Source organism: Ostrinia nubilalis, chromosome 27 (assembly GCF_963855985.1).
Source record: "Ostrinia nubilalis chromosome 27, ilOstNubi1.1, whole genome shotgun sequence".
Classification (NCBI taxonomy): domain Eukaryota; kingdom Metazoa; phylum Arthropoda; class Insecta; order Lepidoptera; family Crambidae; genus Ostrinia; species Ostrinia nubilalis.
This window is the reverse complement of record NC_087114.1, coordinates 4,938,612-4,962,732: the sequence shown is the minus strand read 5'-3', so window position 1 is coordinate 4,962,732 and position 24,121 is coordinate 4,938,612. Positions and strand designations below refer to the sequence as shown.

Genomic DNA, 24,121 nt, shown 5'->3' with positions numbered 1-24,121 from the left:
AAATGAACCCCATAAAATAGAAATCAACCAGACACATGTTCTAGAGTTCAACGAAATCATAGACTCTACCAATGTAATGCGCTCGTAATTATGTGTGGTCAGGTAAAAGCAGACGAGGTGGAAGTGTTGGGCGATGTGGGTCACGGGGACATACGCTGAGACGCCAACGGTACAGCGGATTAGGGGTGTCAGCAATGATTAGAAATTAAGTCCAGTACTTATTCAAGACATTAGCGAAACGCGACAACGCAAAAGTTCAGCGCGATTAACAAAAGAAGAAGAAGAAATAGAGCTCCCTAGAGTCTAGTCTAGATTTGTCTAGGGCAGGGGTGGCCAACTGGATAAGACATAAGATCTACTGTTTACTAACGAAACCCTGGGCGATCTACCACTTACATACTTCTTGAAATCTTAAATGAAACAGCATAGTTTAGTACACAATCATGTAGTATTTTTTGCCTTGCCATGATCAACTGGACTAATAGTCGCGATCGACCGGTTGGCCACCTCTTGTCTAGGGCCTTGACAGTTGTAATTTCGAAGGCCTTCGCTCCAGCGTTTTTAGTATGGAATCTGTGGTATGAAGTGACTTCGCTGTTTGAAGGGATTCGATTTTGGAGCGATCAAAATGTGCCACTTGTCTAGGCCCGCTGTTTTTACAAAACTCTATTCAAACATCACAGAAAAATCTAATAATCTAGATTGAAACTATATAGTTATGAGTGTTGCTTTAGAATATGGACTATTGACCAGCTGTAATGATGAATCAACGTTGACCGATTAGATAATTCTTTTTTTGTATGTTAGGATATGATTCCGTGATGATCCCATAATAAAATGACAAAATCGATCTAAATAACTGAAAGAATCTAGATAAACGAAAATTGAGGATTTTGCTTTTCTGTACCTTCCTTTATGGTCAATAGTAGATATAAATGGTTTCAACAAAGTCTACTAAATAGTAAAATAACAATTGAAAAAACTAAACTCGTTTTCAAAAATAATTAAACCCAGAACTATGCTGGCATTCCACAGTACATTACAAACTCTCAATTGGCAGCCCTAAGACAACAACTGACGGATGTCCGAAAACCAGTTTAGCTAGAGGCAACTCCAAGAGCTCTCCCGGTTACCATCGCCCGTTATTGGTGGAAGTGACATGTGACGTCAGGTTACCCATTTGACATACTTCCCACGCCATGGACGGTTTAGATTTATTAGGTTGTGGTTAAATTGTGATACGCGTGAAATTGGTGTGTAATTTATTAAAATTAAAGTAATTTATTCCATAAACCCGGTTTCGTAATCGTATTGTTGGCAAAAGAAGTAATTCTATACATAACTTATAAGTAAATTAGAGAAGGTAAAAGTTAGGTAGTAAATCAAGGATTATTTCGAGCTAACATACTTAGGCTGAGTTGCACCACCTAACTTTTTTAATTTGTCAGATTTTTGACGTTTGTCAAAGTTAAAGTAAGATTGTGTAACCCAGTCTTATACCCGTTTTCACCATCAATCACTATTTTTAAGTAGCCCCTTTAAAAACAAAATTCCTGTTTATGTATGTATTACCATAGGGGTCACTTAAAAATTAGGTATTGATGGTGAAAACGGGTATTAATGTAGCAAAAGAGAGGTGTCCTACCGGTCGAGCGGTCTTTAACACACTCGAGTAACTTGGTAATATAAAACTGATTGTAACTTTTGCAAAAAGGCTTTTTAAAACCTCTTTTAGACATCCCAGTATTAACCCTACCACTGCTTCGGGACAATAAATGGGCATAATGGTATATTATGGGCATTTAAATAAATAGCATTTAAATACTATAAGACACAAACAATTATAACTACAAAACAATACTTATTTACCCCTGTCCCAGTGCCCTATTTACTCGTACAACATCTCAATTTACTCCTAACACTCGAAGATTATCTCTAATGACTAATACTAACATTAAAAGCTCATCACCAGTCGATGACGAAGCGAAAACTGATGACTGATAGGTCAACGCACTATGAGTGGGCTGTCAAGTGACAGTGAACATGGTATCTATGACAAGTATACAGATTCACTTTATGACATTTCACAAAATCCTGAACCAGGCATCTGACATGGCTGTAACGTATACGTCATCTTAAGGTACAACACTTACGCCCGTATTCACAAACGATGCTTCCTTAAGTGAAGCAGCAAATCTAATGCACAGCACAGCGTTGAATAGAGCTCAGTGGTTGGTTCATGTGTCACCCTGTGCGTCCTCGCGCACTGTGAGACCTCATAGTAATGTTTGTGAATACGGGCGTTACTCATTTAGTAATGAACAAGTGCATGAAAGCATGCACTTGTTAATGCACGAAAGCATGCCACTTAACTATTGAGCATTTGCTACTTAGTAGCATGTATGTCGAAACAATGCCAATAATAATAATCAAGCTCATTTTGAGTTGTTCGAGCCAGTAGCGGCGTAAGGGGGGGGGCGGTGGGGGCGGTCCGCCCCGGGTGCCAAGCATCAGGGGGTGACACAAGTCGCGTAGATTAGTACTCACTGGCACATCTGCATGGCAAATCTGCGGTCTATGTCATGATACGGGGGGGTGCGATTGTCTTTCAATCTTCGAATCGGTAGGTAACCCCAAAATCCTGGGGGGTACCAGGGGGTGCCTTAGGACTTATGACGGGGGGGGGGGGTGATCGCCCCGGGTGCCAACCCATGCTACGCCGCCACTGGTTCGAGCACGCTTGTTTTAAGCATGACATTTTATGGCATGTGTAACTGTACCTTTAACGTGTTCCCCGAATTCCGGAATCTTAAATACAAAACACAGTCGATACATTAAGCAAGGGCCTCACAAGGGCCTCAACACTCATGATCATAAGTTACGACTAGAATAGGTCTTATAAAATACGTTTTAAAAAAACATTAACAATGTAAGAAACGCCGAATTAGTCAAATCCATAGTAAATATCTGTACACTTACTTATCCATAAGTATTTTCAGCTTTCTTCTGATTTTATTAACATAAACCTTATTTGTTTCAGGTCCAGTCCCCCTAGCGAGAAATATAAGGCATTTGCCATGCATATCAAGAAGAACGGGCCAAGAAGGGCTCTGCATGTTCGCCATAGACTGTCTCAAAGCCAACGGTTCCCACCTCGGGACATGCATCGACAGGTTCTACTTCGGATCCTGCTGCCAGATCCCGGACAAAACCATCCTCCCACAAATTATTGGCAACAACATAGAAGACAACAGCATAGACAGTGCGAATTTCGTCCATCCGCAAACTGAAGATAAGGTCCAAAGTACAGTTAGCAAAATCCCAGATATATTCCCCACTAGGAAGACGACTACAGAGAAAGCGACAGAAGCTACTGTCACTGAGAAATCAGAAACGGTACAGGACAGAACCGAACCTGTGGATTTGGAAACGAAAATTGATGATGTAACGACGATTGATGATAAAAACGATGGGAAACTAACAACGGTTGTAGAATCAACGACGAAGGCTCAAGCAACTAAGCCACTAGCTACTGAAGTTCCTATCAAATTGTCAACCTTCCAAACAGTGTCAGGTGATAATTCAGTGACGGAAGTCCTGAAAACGGAAACGACAGAAGAAGAGAAACAAACTACGCCTATAACAACAACAACGAAGAAACCAAAACCTTTAGTTACGAGAAAACCGGTGAAACCAACGTACAAGCCTAGACCTACATATAGACCGTCGAATTTCACTAGACCACAGTTCTCTCCTTCCACACTCAAACCAAGACCTACGAAGCCTCCGCTAATATTCAATATCACAAGGAAACCACCACCTATTAAACAACCTCCGAAAAGAAATACCACCAAAAAACCCTTACCATCCCCACCAAGGCTCAACATCACTATAATCCCTCAATCTACAAGTAGTAGACCAATATTTACCAGACCTCTCACTACTTCCATCACCTACATTAACTCAACACTCGCAGCCGAAGAAAAACCTACAACGACAACGACAATTTCAACTACTACGAGTACAACTACGCCATCAACAACAACGACAGAAAAGTTAACGACAACAACAGAAAAAGCAACGACGACTACAGAAAAAATTGTAACAACGTTACCAACAGAGAGAGTTACGGAAACAGAAACTGTTACTGAGACTTCAATTGTTTCGTCGACTGAAGAAATGACAGAGAGGTTGACTGAAAAAACGACTACTGTAGAACCTTCTTCAGTACAGCCTTCATCAACAGAATCATCTTCAGAATTGCCTTCATCTGAATCATCTTCAGTAACTCCTTCGTCTGAATCACCTTCAGAACTACCTTCTTCTTCAGAATCTTCTCCAATCGAAGAACCTGTTCAAGAAACGTCTTCAACTACACCAACTGAAGAAATCAAAGAGACCACGTCTCCTATCACCGAAAAAGAGACCATAAGACCGGCTACTGAGGCTGATATTCCTGTATCATCATCATCAGCTGCTCCTACGGTAGTTTCCACGGAGTTTCCGCCCTTCGTCACGTGGTCAACGGTGGATGGGGGAACGAAAGCACCTGAGGGAACGAAGGCTCCTGAGAACCTCACTACGCCAGCTGATGGTAAGTTTTGCTTTTATTTGACCTGCAGTAATATTTTGACATTCTTCGCCGAAATTAACGACACCATTAAAAAGCAATTATAACGTTAAGAGCGTTGTCACATTTTTCATGCAGAAATCGAGAATTTGGCAGATTTCGAAATGATTTTAGTCATATAATTTATTGTTATAGCTTCTTTTGACTTATATCATCGTAATTATCATACGTTTTTACGGAATGTCTATTGACAAAATCTCGTTCAAATTGGATTTTTGCCTACGAAAACAGCGAATTTCGAAAGCCCGATTTCCAGGTAACTCGCGAAGGCACAACTTTGAACTAATATTACAACAAATTTATTTCTAAGTAAGAAGATAGAATGTATTCATTAGAATAAGCATACCCTGAAGAAGAAAGTGTATTGAGAAAATTTTGATGTTTAATTCATTAAAATGCATTTTTATCATGTCTAAGATAGTCAAAATTCGAGAAAATTACTGCAAGAAAACAGGTCACATCTCATAATCTAAAAGTCATTTGGCAACATAAACTACTTTACACTTAAGAAGAAACATAGTACTATTATTGTGTGAAAAAGAAAAAATATCTATCTTCAATCTTCAAGTGAAAAATTAATTTGAAAATACTATAAAATCGGGTGCATCAAATGGCATAAATCAGTCGTGCTTTGGCACTCGTAGACGCCGGGTCTATGTCAGTTGACTGCCTACTGACGTATATGCGTCACGCGTGATTTTTTCGTAAATTGTAGTATGATTGAGTACTTTTGATCTGCAAGTATTTTTAATTTATTTGTTTAGGTAAATCGGACTTGTAATTTCTTTCTTTTCAAACTTTTTATTATTTTACTTACAGAATATGGGTAGAATAGATAAAAGATATTATTATGGTATCTGTTTGGTCAGGAAAAAATAAATGACTAATAAAAATTTTAACAGGGTGTCAAAACATTAGTCTATGCTATTGTGTTTCTACCAACATAAAATATACTCTTCCTTACTAATAAAAGTTGAATAGCGTCTGTATGGTCACACAACGCTTCGTCATGTTTTTCCGAAAGTTCAATTACTGACGACTGAATGAAAGAAATTGGTGCGTAACTATTCATCTGATATTAAACGTTTAGTAATAAAGGGGTAGGTCAGGTAAATGGCAAATCCACCAGCGGTCGCTCGATGACACTTAGACAAATAGTTTTATAAAACGTCAACTAAGTTGGTTAGGTATTTTTATTGTAGATACTTATACAAATGAACGTATAAAATGAGTTTATTTTTAAAAGTATAGGTACAGGGTGGAAACGATAAGTGAATTCACTTGATTTTTAATTATACAAGATATCGAGAAACTGTTTACTGTTCCTGTAAGTGCTTCATGAGCTCTTTAAAACAATAACAATAAATAGGTCAAAGAATAAACTGGATCTATGCGAAAATTCAATGTTTCCGAATTTCATACTAAATGTATGCCGCCAGCCATACCTACCATATTAGAAGTGTTATTTTTTTAAATTTAAATTTTTAATTGAGTAATATACAGTGTGAGTCACGTTATAGTGCACATATGAAAATAGATGAAACTAGACCTATTTTTATCGACAAAAAAGAGGTCAAAAATTTTTTGAGATTTTTTTTAAATTTTTTATCGAATTTTTTTTCTTCCAATTACTTATTGTAAAGAAAACGTAATAACTTTTAAACTAAGCTGTATATCCTGATAAAATAAAAACAGTAATAAACGAGCTCTTTGATGGACACAGATATTATAGATAACGTTTAAAAAATGGCACGTTCGTTTTTATACATTTCATTCTATTTATTTAACCTATCCATATTTATGTGCGGAAACGTCACAAAATCAGAATAAATCTTAATTTTTCCAACCCGCATCATAAAAACTAAAAAGTCAAAAGTAAAATTTAAATAGTAAATATTTTTCATAAACAAGCTTTTGATGCTGTAAAAAGAATAAAATAAAACATAAATTCTTTCAAACCCATCAACTTATTACTTTACTCAATTTAAAGATTAAAAACTTGTCGCGGGATTTACTAGTGTAAAAAATACATTAATTACGTAACTTGATTTTGCTAAAAGTCTGATCTGAGAAAAAATCAAATAGGTAAATTATACATTATTTCTTTATTATTATGTATGATGTACTGTCTTAGGTACGATACAACTACGGATTAAGATCGTTTAGTCGACGCAGCGTTGAAATTGTACAGATAAATGCAGTTTGCGCACTCACTTCGCGACGTCAAGCAATAAAAACCTAAAATTCAAACGCCAACTTTTTGCTACAACGCTCTTAAACAAAGTCAAAGAATTTATAGGTTCCTGCCTGAGGCAGGTAATTTTAGTAAACATACTTACTATTTCAACTATGATCCCTTTAAATGCATAAGCCATAAGCTACAGGAATAGGTAATTAGATAAGTAGTTGAAACAATAACAAATTTTTCAATTTAGGCTTGAAAACTATTCTAGTTTTCACTGAACTGTAAAAGTTTGAATTGTAATTGTGTAAGTGACATGGGTCTCTAAAAATTACAGCTGTAAATATTGGGGGTATAAGCTACCCAAGTAGAAAAGCAAGAAACATTGCAATCAATTACAAAAGTATGAAACCAGTAAATAGTGTCCTCGAGAATTTTCTCAGGCGTTCAAAGGCGCTTTTTAACGCCTATGACAAAATACTAGCAATAACATTTGCTTTTAAAAAACAAGCAGGAGCTAAGTTTTACCGAACTGAGCAAAAGCTGAGTTGTTGAGATCTTTAACATGAAATACGATTGGTATGAATAGAAACTTTCTTCTAAAAGTACCTATTTCTACCCTTTAATATAATTGAGCGATAAACTGTAGTATTTTTCCAGTATTATCTTTAATCAAAGTTGGTTTACTGATTTAGAAGTAGATTCTTTTTTAAATGTGTACGAAACGAAACAATCTCTAATATACTTTTAAACCAATTCACAGTGTGAATACTTAATTTATGTGCTACATTAATATTCTTAGGTCATTACACTACGCCTAACGCGTTTTAGATTTATAACTTTGATTAGGTAGGTATGGTTTGGTTACTAATATAATAATTAAATACCTAATGTTTTGTATAAGCTGGTTCCTTAATCATCATTATGAATCATAATTTATAAAGAACTCTTTTCCAAAAAACTTCTTCGCATTTTTGTTATTAGTGGCCAAACCAAGTCATATAATCCAAATTTTCCATAACAGACCTGTTGATAAACAAATTAAAAATCCAGGTCACTGTATCGGAATATTAATAAGTATAAAATAACTTTCACATCCTTCCAATTTACGGTCTTGACTCGTGAGTCACATGTGACTCATAGTCGTAACTGTCACCAGACAAGAAAGATGTAACAGGTAGTTCGGCGTATTCAATTATTTATCTAGTTATGAAAAGGTTTAAATGTTTTATCTAATAATATTAGAGTCAAAACGTTTGTTTGTCTGCACAATGTATAGAAACTTAATTTAGGTAAACTGTGACGGATAAAAGTTTAAAAACAGAAAATGAATATGAAGGATATTTTATTCCTAACTCTTTTACTCACTAGAAAAAAAGAGCGACGTTTATTTGGCTCTAGAATCAAAACTCTAAGTTCAGTCTTATTGTTTTACATAATTATAGTCCAGTCAATAAAGCATTATAGATGGAAAACTGTAGAACACAATTTCTGACTTCAGGACTTTATTTAGACTAGTTAGGAGGTGAACATAGCAAAAGTCCCCGCCCTTGGCCCTTGAGCCGGCGGGGTGAGGGGGGTTTAAAGGTGCCACTTTTCGGTTTTTCGCTTAATCCTCGAAAACTATGCGTCCTAGTGACATGACTACTATGAACCAAAAAAAGCATATTCAATTTTCTACAGGTGAGATAGTCAAGTTTTTCTATAAATTGTATAGTTTTCGCGGCATCTGCTCTAGAAGGTCTGCAATATTGGAAATTTTATTTTTGTCTTACATGTTCCCATCAGGAGAAAATCGACTAAATCAACATTGAGCAATCATTCTAGATATGCGGGAGCATGTTAAGCCTAGTTCCAGGGAGGGGACTGCACCGTGCGTATATTTAGACGAACAACTATGAGCCACTTTTGACTCCTCATCACTCAAAAACTACTGTGCATTAACACTTCAAATTTGGCTCATGTGTTGAGACTTGCAAGATATACATCATCTTCAAATTTTATAAATATGCCTCAAACGGTTCTTTAAGTATTGACGTCCAAAAATCTACATGTCTGACCTATAGACCAAATTCTAACCCCTTCCAGATGACCTAGAAGGTTCAAATTTGGCATCCAGAAAGTTAGTTATGTAAATACAAAGGAACAAATAAAAAAACAGTAAATTTTAACATTTCACAGGTATTAGATAGATTTTAGTGTTCGAAATGTCGATTTTTGAACGTCAATACCTAAATAACCGTTTGAGGTATATTTATGAAATTTGAAGCTGATGTACATTTTGCAAGTCTCAATACATGAGCCAAATTTGAAGTGTTAATGCACAGTAGTTTTTGAATGATGAAGAGTCAAAAGTGGCTCCAATTGGTTCGTCTAAATATACGCACGGTGCAGTCCCCTCCCTGGAACTAGGCTTAACATGCTCCCGCATGTCTATAGTGTTTGCTCAATGTTGATTTAGTCGATTTTCTCCTGATAGGAACATGTAAGACAAAAATAAATTTTCCAATTTTACAGACCTTCTAGAGCAGATGCCGCAAAAACTATACAAGATATAGAAAAACTTGACGGTCTCGCCTGTAGCAAATTGAATAAGCTTTTTTTGGTTCATAGTAGTCATGTCACTAGGACGCATAGTTTCCGAGGATTAAGCGAAAAACCGAAAAGTGGTACCTTTAAACCCCCCTCTCCCCGCTGGCTCAAGGGCTAAGGGCGGGGACTTTTGCTATGTTCACCACCTAACTAGGCTAAATAAAGTCCCGAGGTCAGAAATTGTGTTCCACGGATTTCTCTCTACACCGTCGTTAAGGCATTCATTGACTGGACTATTAGGATTTTAGAGTAAACACTCTTTTTGCTTCTATTAAATTAGAGAGGGTCGTGTTCCTGCAGTGGAGACTAAATGATCTGGATTCATTGAAACGTTCTGTTGAAAAGAAAATGACAAATTATTATTATTATTATTTTATCCACAACGAGGAAGCTCTTGGCCTGTATCTCACCTGATGGTAAGTGACGATCAGGCCGAAGGTGGAAGCGAGCTTCACCCTATTTTATGTAAACAAACCTCAGCATTTTATTGAAGCCCTATGGCTCCTAAACTAGTGTTATAACTGTATTTCAGTAACACTAATTTAAACTTTTTGCTCTGAAAAAAGGCCTCTTCTAACTTTTTACCAGTAAACAAAGTCAGGTGATACAGATAGTTAATTTTAATACTTGAATAGAATGTCATTGATCTTACATCGTAGGCGGCAACAAAAACACTAGTAATCCTTCACACGTTGTATTGTGCAAATATTATGGAAATCATAGAGATTAGAAGCAAATATCATTTACATGGTTTACCGTAAGACTATGGTTTAATGAACTTTTAGTAGGTGAAATGGACAGAACAACTTATTTTAATGTTATATGCGAATATAATGTAACTCTGTGCGTGCGTGTTGTCAAGATGAAGTTTTTTATTAAAAAAATAGGTAATTTAATAGTTGTTGCAATTCACGTAGGCGAGTGAGCTTTACATGTGTGGTGGCTCGCTACTGTTTGTTTTTCAATTTGATAGACATTACACTATCGTTATGTGCGTGTACACGTACACACACAAGTAAAGCTCACTCGCCTACGTGAGTTGCAAGAACTAGGTGAGGTAGGTGTACTTTTAAAGAAAGACTTAAAACTGGACTCTAGCGCGTGTTTTGCCCTACACAATCAACAAAAACTAGACAACATCAACATTTTTGTAGACAATTTTGTTGAATGTTGAGATGTTTTAGGTAGCTAGACTACTTTTACTGAGAAATTGGAACATAAACTAAAGGAGCTAGTATTGACAAACCCCAAGTTAATTCTATAATGAGCGCAAGCTCAAGCTTTTTTGAGCTTTCTTTAAACTTTTAAGTTGACCTTATCACCAGTAGTTTTGGACTCTGCTTTATTTTTTTCAATGGCATCATAAGTAGTTTGCTTCACAAACACCACTCTTATTTTCCACGGGATAAATATCAGATTAACGTGTTAGGCGATTATCACACTGCACTGCGCTCCGCCGCGGTACGCGGGACGACAGATTTAATCATTATATGCAAGTACCTTAGTTTATATAGAAAACACGCGCGGCTCAACACACTGACAACGCGTTTGCGCGCGGGATTCGTTATAATTTTATGTCGCCACGCGGACCGCGGCGGAGCGCGGTGCAGTGTGATAATCGCCTTACCGTGATAATCTTTTTTAGTTCCTTTATGTATGTTTTATCTTGTATTGTGTATTGTGCCAAATAAACAATATTCTATTCTATTCTAAGTATAATCTGTATTCTGTATTCTGAACTTAATTCAGTACCACAAACGGTACAGCACGATTCACAATCACGATCACGAATCACGAAGTACGTGACCATCTTTTGACACATTTACCCGATTTTGGCGAATGCGTGGCAGAATGAAAGTAAAAATGTCACAATAGTCTTGTGGTTAGGCGGTTGTATTCCGTGGGTCCTGGGTTCGAACCCCAGACCAGAGAAATCTTCGCTAGAAAAATTTATACGTACAGAAATTGGGCATATGACTTTAGCACATTCTTTGGATGAATTTCAGTAAGGCCCGGTTCGACCAAACTTTTATCCGAGAATAACTCCAGCCGGGCTAGGATGCGCGTCGTGATATACGTCTTTATCTACGCCAAAATGTATGGACAAAATCGATAAAATGGGGATATAACTAACTGCTTATCGCGGCGCGCATCCTAGGCATACTGGTATAACTGGCGCATTGACAGTTTCAGTATGGGAAATATGTGAAAATGTCGAATAACTGTCGATTTATTCTGAGATTATTATTCGAATCCACCCAAAAACGAATAAAGAAAGGTCCCTTTAATTAATTCATCTGTAATATAATTTTTAATTTACCTACATAATAAGTATTTGTGACGATATGAACTCAATAGTTATTACAATTTCTTAGCTATTCTCTGTCTATCTATCTGTCGGCCGTTTGGTGTAGTGGTTCAGAACGGACTACTATGCCGAGAGGTCCCGGGTTCGATTCCCGGCCGGGCAGAAATTGAAATGATGAATTTTAATTTCTGTGACGGGTCTGGGTGTGAATATGTATAATATGTATGTATTTTAAATATATATATATATATATATAAGTAGTATATCCGTTAAACTAGCACCCATAACACAAGCATTAAGTTGCTTACTTGGGGGCTAGCTGGCGCTGTGTGAAATTGTCCAAAGATTTATTTATTTATTTTATTTATTTATTAGAATCGCTTCTCAAACTAAATTCATATTTTTAAGTTCTTTATTTAGAACATGAACTCTTCTTACTATAAAACTAATGCCCGTATTCACAAACGATGGTTGCTTAAGGCTTGGTATTTCTGCTAAAGTAGGTATTTCGCGCTGTCAAAATCTGCGCGCGCAATACTTCGCCGAAGACAGCGCGCCAAAGAGCTCTCGCGGCTACACAGTATAGAAATACGCACTTAGAAATACGCAGTTGGTTAGGTTAGGTTGACTTCCTTCCGTTCAAGCGTCACACTCACAGCACTTTCTAATACAAATCATATCCAAGTGATACAAATTAAAACAACTTTCCAAAATTTTTGGGAATATATTTTAGAATCGAATAAATTAATATGGAATATAACTGCCAAAGTAAACACGGTTCAAAGAGGCGTGGCGTCACCCGACCTTCCGGAAGTTCCGCGCGGGCTAAAAGAATTTCAAGATTACGTCACCCGACCTATCGGTAGATCCTCGGGAGCTTGAGCGATTGGAAAAACATTTTATGATCAGTTACTCGTAGTAGCGATTATTTAGAGCTTGGATAATAAATTATAGTTGTTGCAATTCAAAAAGCTTTGCATGTGGTTATTTACATTAATCAGTACATGCATCAATTTTGTTCAGTCTTTTTGTTTATTAATAAATAAAAATATCATACTAAAATTGCATACATATTTGTTTGTATTGGTCTGGGTGTTTTCTTTCCATAATTTATGTATAACGTATGTACGGGGCTCTGTATCGAAAATCACTATGAGCAATAAGCATCACACACGGTTACCTGGAGTGCATTACCGCAGCAAGAAGCTTGCCATCTTAAATGAACGGTATAATATCGAGGTTTCGTCAGTACAGTTGCGAACAAAGGTGTTTGTGTAGTGTAGTTGAGTTGAGAGGTCAGATTATTGAAATAATAAAACGAACATTTTATTTTTTAAATACATTTTAAAAATAATTTACATTACAGATAACAATGAGAGGATGACATTGCAAGGTGGTGCCAGTCCAGTCTTAATCCGTTGATATATGCTGCATCTGCCATGTTTTTGGCTAAAAGATTCTTCTATCTTGCAGTTTAGACTTTTATTACAGACCTCAGACAGTATTTTTGGAAAACTTTTACGCATGGTGGAGGAAGGGACGCTCTAGAGACTCAAGTCTAGAAGGAGTCATATTATGAACTCCAAGTTTTAAATCCGTTGACATCTGCTGCATCTGCCATCTTTTTGGCTAGAAGATTCTTCTGTCTTGCAGCTTAGACCTTTAGCTACAGACCTTAGACAGTATTTTGTGAAAATTCTTACGCATGGTGGAGGAAGGGACGCTCTAGACACTCAAGTCTACAAGGAGTCATATGAACTCCAGTTTGAAATCCGTTGACATCTGCTGCATCTGCCATCTTTTTGGCTAGAAGATTCTTCTATCTTACAGCTTAGACCTTTAGCTACAGACCTTAGACAGTATTTTTTATTATTTATTTGTGTCAGTGTGCTCTTCTAAAGAGTGTAAGACGATTGTATGTAGGTACTATTAAAATGTAATTTTAACTCATTGGTTTTGTCTCATATTTGAGGAATGTACTATGTATCATGAGTAGAGTCTTCGTTTAAAAGGATGCGAACGATTTAAATTTCCATAGCTAGACAAAATTGATAATTCTTATTTATCAAAAATTTTAGCTTTCTATAGTAACACTGATATTATTATACTGTGACTCATCAAAGTCATCATTGTCAAAAATATTGACAAATCGCGAACTGTCACGGCCAAAAACTGACACGCGTCCGTCCTCCGTAAGCGCCACCGCGCGACTGATTGAGATTGTCCAAGCCGTCATGGACGATTTTTTCCACATTTTTTAACATAGTAACTAAATAAGACGCAATATAAAAATTTCATCCGTTAAAAGCCCTCAAGTTATTTCTGAACTTTAATTTAGTAAAAGATTTAGAATCTCAAATCGCTTATTTTAAAAATAAAACCATAAATAGAAAACGAATAGAGGTAACTTTGGGAATTTATTCTATCGAGTCAACTTCATCAAATCGTGTTTCCATCCGTTAATAGCCCTAGAAAATATCCTCAACTATGCCCAATAAAAATCTTAGCCTTTAATTTTACTGTTTAGTACCTCAAAAAAGAAAAATGAAAACCTCATTTTCGCCATTTTCTCTGCTACCCGGCCTTAAGTGAAGCAGCAAATGAACGCACAGCGTTGAATAGAGCTCTGTGATTTGTAGATAACAATGTTATAATAGATCCTATAGTACTAAAACTTCTATTGAAGAGGTAATATTTATTATTTTGGCTAAGGATAAAATAATATTACATACCTACATACTTACATTTTAAAAATTGTCATCTCCATTCGAAATCTGTTAACTATGTGGGAAATTGATCGAGACAAATTATAGTGTAAACACGCACTTCAGTTAATTTTGCCGTGAGTCGTCCATACTTCGGCGTGCGTATCGTGCTTCTTCTCGGCAATTCCCCGAATAGTATAATGCGCCACAGTTTACTTTAAAGGGGATACAAATGAAATGTCACTGTTTGATTTTTATGAGTAAACAGTTAAAATTAAATAACTTTTTCAATTTTATTCATAAAAAAGTTTTCCATTAGTTACCTGTCGGAACATTACATTGACATTAGCATTTTATGCAGTTTTAGAAATCAGAATGTTTATTTATTTATTTGCTTGTCACATGGTAAATACAGGTGGTAAAATACAATTTAAGTATACCTTGCAATATTAATATCAGAATAAATCGTCAGTTATTCGACATTTGACATATTTCCCATAGTAAAACTGTCAAAGTGCCATAATAATATAAGAATAACTCCATTCTCGGATAAAAGTTTGGTCGAATCGGGCCTTATAAAACTAATATTAATAAATCTTGTAGAAACTGAATAATGTATAGGTCAGTGGTTCTTAACCGGTGGTCCGCGGACCACTGGTGGTCCCTGGAGGCATATCAAGTGGTCCACGAAGACATTGTAATAAACATGTGACGTGACGTGATGAGTCGAGTCAACACAACGTAAACGGCGCACAGTGGGCGAGAAATCGACCTCCCCTTTCATAGGACTTTGGAATAAAAAAGTGGTCCCTGACAAGACAGAAAGGTAAAATGGTCCCTCGTGACCTAAAAGTTAAGAACCACTGGTATAGGTACTTACTAAATGTTTTAATTGCATCATTTTAAAGTGCATCAATAACCATTTATTTTCTTTTTTAGACACGTGGTCACCCATAACACCACCAGACGGGTGGGTCTTAATATCAACAGTGCCACCTTCATCTACCTCTGAATCAACAACAAGCACCACCACCAGCACCACCACAACAACAACAACAACTGAACAACCGACAACAGTTGAAGTGACCCAAGTGTCACAAGAAACCACAGTGCAACCTGAAACTACGGAAAAACAAGAGCCTGTAACAACGCCGTCAACAACAACAACAATGACGTCATCAACAACAACAATGACGTCATCAACATCAACAGAGTCCACGTCAGCGCCGTCAACAACAGAAGCGCCAATCCTAGAGTTTACGGTCAACGTGACGCTGTCGCCGACGGTGCCTACGTCAACCGTCAGTGTGACTACGATGACGCCGGTGACGGAGAATGTGACGAGTCTGACGAACGCGACGGAGGCTGACACGACTACAGCTGGTAAGAATGAATGTTTTATCGCTATAGCATAGTATAATCTAGACACGGGATAGCGTGTCAAGCCAAGTTCATAATGAGTACAAAATAGAACAAAATTTTAATAATTCAGGCTTGAATACTTTCTTGAAAGAAACCATAGTAAAGAGTAATTTATGAGAATACAACACTTATGTTTGATATGATAATTTCGTTGCGGGTCCAATGACAGTTTAACTTTCCCCCGGAACAAACTTGACCTTTAGGTATTGGTAGGGTTTTTATGGCGGTCATGCTGTAGATCCTGGCTACACAGGAGTTGCAGCGGTGGGAACGAGAGGTGGGAATAGTCCCGTTATGTTTGCTATGATGATCCTAAGAAAGAAATAATGAAAGAATATCTTTATCTAGGCTAGAATCAATACTTAAGTTTGAATAGAGTTTTGAGAATAATATCATAACACGGACCTTCGTAAGCAATAAAACTCTATTTTTATGATTATTAAAATCCCAATACCGCAAATAATTCATTTTATTATGATGCTTTTAGTTGTTTTTGTGGTTTACAATAATAAAACCCTTTTGCTTTTGTTTTAGTGCCAGTAACGACAACTCTGAGCTCACTGAACATGTCAAATTATAAGGAAGGTGAGTTTTCATTGTTTTTTATCATAAAAGGATAAGTTTAATAGACAAAAATAATTTGATTTAGCCACCAATTAGTCGTCGTTTCAGCCAAATGACGTCCACTGTTGGACAAAGGCCTCCCCCAAGGTTTTCCACAATTAGTATTTTTTTAAAATCGTCAACAAGTTCAAACTCCTCGTAAGTTCTTTTGATTAATTTCGTTGCGGGTCCAATGACAGTTTAACTTTCCCCTCACACGTATACTCACAAGTAAAGCTCACTCGCCTTCGTGAGTAGCAAGAACTATCTACTTACTTGATTAGAAAATGAGCACGCTCAATCCAAAAATCTCAATTCAAACGGGCCTAGATTAAATTTTAATACGCTAAACAAGAGTTGTTATAAAGCTTCTGGTTAAGGCGGTCTTTATCTATGAGTCAACCATAAATAAAATCAAAATCATAGCACAATATGCACATAGATGATAGAGCAGAGGCCTCGACAAGGAAGTCTAAAATTAAATTGCCCTCAACAAATTGCGGCGATTATCTCATTTTAATTACATCTGCAGCTTCCATTGTTTTAATTTTAATTCACGATTGTTATACTAGCACGATAATGACGTTAAGCAGACAAAAAGATTGATTAATTATTAATTAATGATTGATTATCAATTTGCGACAAGGAAAGTGACATCTTTGAAGGAACACGAACTTGGAAATTCATGAAAAATTAAACAAAAGCTATTAAAACATAACCCTCCTTTTGGCGCAGTCGGGTAAAGAGTAAGAATGATTAAGAGTCCCCCATTCATTTGTACATTAAACAGGGTACAAACGGTGAACTTAATGCCATATGGCATTCTCGTCCAGTCAACCTTTATTAATATGGGTGATATTCCTGCAATTACTTAATTAAAAGTGGTTATTTACCTATTTTATTCGTTCGTTCGTTCGTTTCAGCCAAATGACGTCCACTGCTGGACAAAGGCCTCCCCCAAGGTTTTCCACAATGAACGGTCCTGCGCTGCCCGCATCCAGGCTCTTCCCGCGACCCTTACCAGATCGTCGGTCCACCTAGTAGGAGGCCTGCCCACGCTACGTTTTCCAGCCCGTGGTCGCCACTCGAGAACTTTCCTGCCCCAACGGCCATCGTCTCTACGAGCTATGTGCCCCGCCCACTGCCACTTGATTTTAGCAATTCTGCGAGCTATGTCGGTTACTTTGGTTCTCCTACGGATCTCCTCATTATTATTTATTTGTAATATGTGCTTTGCTACAAAAATATGCATGATGCCATTATAACACAGCAAAAAGAAACAATAAAAAAGTCACTTGCAAGAAACGATTCCCATTTAATTTTCCAAGTGACAATATAAATCATATAAATTCATAAGGTATATAAGCATTGCGCTTTTTATGGTACGAAGCTGTTTTGATGAAGAGTTTATTGCATTAGAAGATGAAATTAGTATACAAGATCTAACTCCAATCATTAGAGTACAATAAAATGTTAGCAAAAAGCTGCTCGCATAGGTCAAAGAACTGGCCATTACAATGTATCAAGTAAAAACAATAAAAAAAGCACTCGTCGTTCGGAATTCAAACAAAGACTTGTCAGCGGTCGGACGATGCGCCCGCGCCACGGCCAAGCACAAGGACATTGCATATGACTGTTCGGATTTCAAAATTTCAAAAATAGAATCGAATTGTTTGCATTTTGAAAGTGAAGTGGTTGAGTGTTCAAAACTTTTTGTTGTTAATCAAAAAGGTCGTGAAAAATGAAAAAAAGTGCTCATTATCCTTTTTCAAAAAGATGGGTTGCCAGTTTGTGTTCTAATTTTGAATAAGGCCAACGATTGCCCAGAAATCCAAAGCACAAAGTCAGGAGAACAAAAATCCTATACAAAAGTTCTTAAAGATGTCACTAAGTTGAAACGTGTTTTGTTTTTTAAAACCAAACTTAAGTGGTTTTGTGTGAATAAACACAAGTACAAAGTGTTATTAAACCGTGTTTTTACAGTAATTACGTGTGCAATAGCAAACTTATACAATGTCATGGGAGTATGAAGAGACAAACCATCAATACTATGCAAGCAAAAAGTGTAACACTATAACCAGCGATTTAGAATGATAATGAACTCTATCAAATGGACTTAAGAACTGTAATTCAGTGGTGTTTTAATGAGGAAATTAAACTAAATCAGTGATGTTTAATCAAGTGTTAAGTTCTATGGCTATTACCTTAAATAAGACCTCACTTTAACGTTTCCGTTTCAACTAAACAGACCTATTTTGAATTTTAAAAAAATCATATCAGGAAACTTTTTGACTTAGAAAATTAGTAAAAGAGAACTTGTTGACGTAGAAAAGGAGTGTAAAACTACTTTTTGGCGTAAAAAAGAGTAAAAAGTGTTTTTCGACTTAGAAAAAGGAGAGCAAAAGAACTTGTTGACTTAGAAAGGGAGTGAAAAAAATTTTTGACTTAGGGACGAAGTAAAAAAGAACATTATAACTTACGAGGAGTGTAAAAACAGCTATTTAAGTAAAAAAAACAAGTGAAAAGCAACGACTTTTGACTCAGGAACGGAGTGATAAATAACTTTTTGACTTAGAAAACAAGTGAAAAACAAACTTTTTATCCAAAAATGATTCTGAACTCGACTCTGTTGTTGATGGCAGTGTGTGGCCGTCGCCTGTGGCCTCAAGGGCGCATCGTGGGGGGCCAGAAGTCGGCCTTCGGACAGTGGCCCTGGCAAATCTCCCTCCGCCAGTACAGAACCTCGACGTACCTTCATAAATGTGGTGCTGCTCTGCTGAATGAAAACTGGGCGATCACCGCTGCGCATTGTGTTGAGCAGTAAGTACTTTGATTTTGTATAATCCTCATCGGTACCTCTAGCATGAACAACTTTCGTCTTCGAATCGTTTGCGTATTCGACAAAATTCGCTACTCAACCTTCGAATTAAATGACATGAAAATTAGTTTCTTGCAACCATTTCTCATATTACTAAGTTCACTTTACGACACGTTCACAAGGACGCTGTTGTAGTTTTCGTACTAAATCTTTTGATGGCGATTCGAATACGCAAACGATTCGAACTGGAAAGTTTTTCGTGCTAGCCGTATCTACAGGTCATTTAATTTGAAAAGTTGAGCAGTTCTAATGTTCATATAATATTTAATCGCCCTTAGTCGCCTCTTACGACATCCATGGGAATTTAATGGGGGCTGGTTTTATTCTACTTTGGTGGACCTGTTTATTTACTGAGCTTTTAATTAACTACCAAGCTTCTCTCGCAGTTTTGTATTTATTTTATTTTATCTATTAGGACAACCAACAAGACAAACACGCATACATGGAATTACTATAGCTAAAAGTGCTTAGAACTAAGTGTTGTCTTAATTAGAGGCTGCCACGACATGCAACGTGGACAGTTTCATTGCGATTCTTCTCTTATTAGAGACTCTATCATGAAATAATGATTAACTTTTAGTGAATTCTGACTGATAGAGTTCAAAAATAAAATACGAAGTTTTTTTATAATACACATGAGTTACAGCATAAAGTCCTACAGAAGTTAATCCTGATTTCTTTTTATACAATGTTAAGTCTCTATCATAAGGATTTAGAATCTTGGAACGTGCAAAGCTGCAAGACAAGCTTAATTTTTTTAGTTATTTATAAAAACAATCATTACCAAACCTACGTCATACTTTTGGTATAAAAGGAAAAATCCTCGCAAACCATACGTGCGTCCTTTATTGTCGATTAACCTGTATGGGGTCAAAATACAAGAGTCAATTGATACGTGTTTACGCGCGACAGTGCATCAATGTCTTTAGAGGTTAAATCGACTTTGATTTTATTGTTGAAGTTACGTCTATTGAGTTTTATTGATCAATCAACAGACAGACCAGTCAATATTGATACCAAACTTTGCAATAAGCAAACTTATTTCTCTTTACGAGTTGCCCTACTAGAGAGATAGACATTGAACATTATAGGTAATAGGAATACCTTAGTGCCATATATTAAGTAGGGTAAATCGTGTAAAGATTGGATAAACTATGATACTCAATAGTTTATTGCTTTGAGTATTCCAAAGTTCTATTATACAAGACTTGTAAAATTTTTTGCAAATAGCAAAACTCGAACTCTAGCATGTTGATGGCTCGAATCGTTGACTGCCAGGACATTTCGGATCGGCTTGACCCCTTGGCGCTGCGTAGAGATGTATCCTCACTGTGCATCTTCTATCGCACGTATCACGGGGAGTGCTCCGAAGAATTATCCGGACTTATTCCTGCCGCCACTTTTCGCCACCGATCTACCCGACAGCACTTCCACCCCCATCTCTTAGATGGTTGGCAGTCCACAACAGTACGTTTCTCTAGAAACTTCCTGCCCCATACAACCAAACTGTGGAATGGACTGTCGTCTGCGGTGTTAACGGACGGATACGACCTGCAAGCTTTCAAGAGGAGAGCGTATCTTCACCTTAAAGGCCGGCAACGCACCTGTAACGCCCCTGGGTCTGCGGGTGTCTATGGGCGACGGTAATCACTTACCATCAGGTGATCCGTCTGCTCGTTTGCCTCCTGTCACATAAAAAAAAAAGAAAACTATGCATAACTTCATGCAATTTTCACCAAACAACATAGTGTTTTTTGTGCATTTTTTTACTGTTACATCTAATTCACGTGGCAAAAGCTATAAATAGAAATATTTAATATTTTTTTCCAGCGTCCCACCCTCGGAACTGCTGGTCCGCCTCGGGGAGCACGACTTAGCGAACGACAACGAGCCCTTCGGCTTCGCGGAGAGAAGGGTCCAGATCATCGCCAGCCATCCGCACTTCGACCCAGCTACGTTTGAGTACGACCTGGCTTTGTTGAGGTAAGAACAGTTGCATGGTCAGTGAACACCACCTGTAGACCTAGGATGCGCGCCGCGATAAGCCCATACATTTGTCATCTAAGATCATTGATAAGATTATCACGTCGCGCATCCTAGCCGGGCAGATCATCGCCTGCCATCCTCATTCGACCCAGCTACGTTTGAGTACGACCTGGCTTTGCTGAGGTAAGAACATTAGTCAATGAACACAACCTGTCTAGGTCTACTACTAGGATGCGTGTTGCTACAAGCTTTTATCCCGCCATTTTATCGACTTCACGCGGGTGCGCCAAAGTTCACCTAAATTTTCAACTCCGAAAATTGGAAATCCGAAAATGTTCTTCCTAACATTTTTCATCTTAACAATCACAATTCCTAACTACTCTGTCTCTAATGTTCATAATTCCGAATAATTCAACTTCATAATGTCATTAGCAATAAACGTCTAATATACTTTTATTTGTTTTCCTATATTTTCTCAACATAACCATTTTTTACACTATTATTCAAAGTCATATCTTTTTTGTTTAGATTTCTTTCTTAGACGATAATATTACTTGTCTCAAGTTCAAGTTTGTTGGCATTAGCACGTATACTTGAGGAAGTATATAGCGAATTGGTCCTATTCATATTTTATTGGTTTAACTTAAGTTAGAACTACAACCATAACGCACGAGCCGAGTGACCGAAGCCAGAGTCCCGCCCCAGTCATTCAGTCAAGTTCCAGAAACGAATCGGTCCTATTCATAATTTATTGGTTTAGTAGGTTAGGTTAGAACTGTGACCACAACGCATGAGCCGAGCGAGCGAAGCCAGAGTCCCGCCCCAGTCATTCAGTCAAGTTCCAGAAACGAATCGGTCCTATTCATAATTATTGGTTTAGGTTAGGTTAGAGCTGTGACCACAACGCACGAGCCGAGCGAGCGAAGCCAGAGTCCCGCTCCAGTCATTCAGTCAAGTTCCAGAAACGAATCGGTCCTATTAATAATTTATTGGTTTAGGTTAAGTTAGAACTGTGACCACAATGCATGAGCCGAGCGAGCGAAGCCAGAGTCCCGCCCCAGTCATTCAGTCAAGTTCCAGAAACGAATCGGTCCTATTCATAATTATTGGTTTAGGTTAGGTTAGAGCTGTGCTGTGACCACAACGCACGAGCCGAGCAAGCGAAGCCAGAGTCCCGCTCCAGTCATTCAGTCAAGTTCCAGAAACGAATCGGTCCTATTCATAAAATTATTGGTTTAGGTTAGGTTAGAACTGTGACTTTACGTTACCTTTCGAAGAAAACCTACTATACGTAGTACTTATTATTATTATGTGGTATGAGTGAAAATATTATGGTAATTATGTTTAGGGATAAAAGTGTTATGATAAAAAACAGTAGGAGTTTAAATATATTTACATTAATGATATTATTAATTAAAATTTTCGGAAACATGAGTGTTATGAACATCGCCAGTAGCACTGAAAATAGTATGAATGAAAACTTTAGGATGAAAAATTTTAGGAAGATTGATCATTCGAGGATTCCGTCAACTGGGACCGCAATGAACTGGGACCGCGGTCCCAGTCGCCGGATGCGTAAAAATTAAATAATTTTCTTCCGGCGACTGGGACCACTCATGGATTTTAGTACTGTACCGATTTTGGATTGAATAATATTTTCTTTAAAGTTATCTATGAGTGGTCCCAGTCGCCGGAAGAAAATTATAATTTTTTTATGGATCCGGTGACTGGGACCGCGGTCCTAGTTAATTGCGGTCCCAGTCGCCGGAAGCCTCCACTATGAGGATTCCGTCAACTGGGACCGCAATGAACTGGGACCGCGGTCCCAGTCGCCGGATGCGTAAAAATTAAATAATTTTCTTCCGGCGACTGGGACCACTCATGGATTTTAGTACTGTACCGATTTTGGATTGAATAATATTTTCTTTAAAGTTATCTATGAGTGGTCCCAGTCGCCGGAAGAAAATTATAATTTTTTTATGGATCCGGCGACTGGGACCGCGGTCCTAGTTAATTGCGGTCCCAGTCGCCGGAAGCCTCCATAGTGATCTATCAACGCACAGCCCAAACCACTGGACGGATCGGGCTGAAATTTGGCATGCAGGTAGATGTTATGACGTAGGCATCCGCTAAGAGAGGATTTTACGAAACTCCACCCCTAAGGAGGTAAAACGGGATCCACGCGTACGAAGTCGCGGGCGGCCGCTAGTGTACAATAAATGAATAAATTATTAAATAAATACCTACCATTAGTACGATTTCAGTTAGGCGTTTTACTTTCCTACTGATTACACAAAGTATTTGTTGAAAAATATATATGTATATTTTTATATAGCAGGAATTATAATTTAATTAGGTATAAGTCAACTAACTCTACACTATAGAGGATTCCGTCAACTGGGACCGCAATGAACTGGGACCGCGGTCCCAGTCGCCGGATGCGTAAAAATTAAATAATTTTCTTCCGGCGACTGGGACCACTCATGGATTTTAGTACTGTACCGATTTTGGATTGAATAATATTTTCTTTAAAGTTATCTATGAGTGGTCCCAGTCGCCGGAAGAAAATTATAATTTTTTTATGGATCCGGCGACTGGGACCGCGGTCCTAGTTAATTGCGGTCCCAGTCGCCGGAAGCCTCGATCATTCGGATTTAAAATCGTTAGGAAGAACAATTTCGGGTAAATAACTTTAGGTGAGCCAATATGGACCCACTTCACGCGATAAGCCCATACATTTGTTGTCTAAAATCATCGATAAGATTTTATCACGGCGCGCATTCTAGACTTAGGCGAACGACAATGAGCCCTTCGG

The 24,121-nt window shown here is 37.6% G+C and overlaps 1 protein-coding gene across 1 annotated transcript in view; it reads left to right on the top strand.

Moving 5' to 3' along the window:
- Nucleotides 1-24,121, top strand: part of LOC135084995 (serine proteinase stubble) — a 70,095-nt gene that overhangs the window by 34,243 nt on the left and 11,731 nt on the right. The window contains exons 3-7 of the mRNA XM_063979755.1: nt 3,041-4,594; nt 15,357-15,800; nt 16,374-16,424; nt 19,085-19,262; nt 21,151-21,303. Coding sequence (XP_063835825.1) covers nt 3,041-4,594; nt 15,357-15,800; nt 16,374-16,424; nt 19,085-19,262; nt 21,151-21,303 — 2,380 coding nt within the window. The remainder of the gene's footprint in view (nt 1-3,040; nt 4,595-15,356; nt 15,801-16,373; nt 16,425-19,084; nt 19,263-21,150; nt 21,304-24,121) is intronic.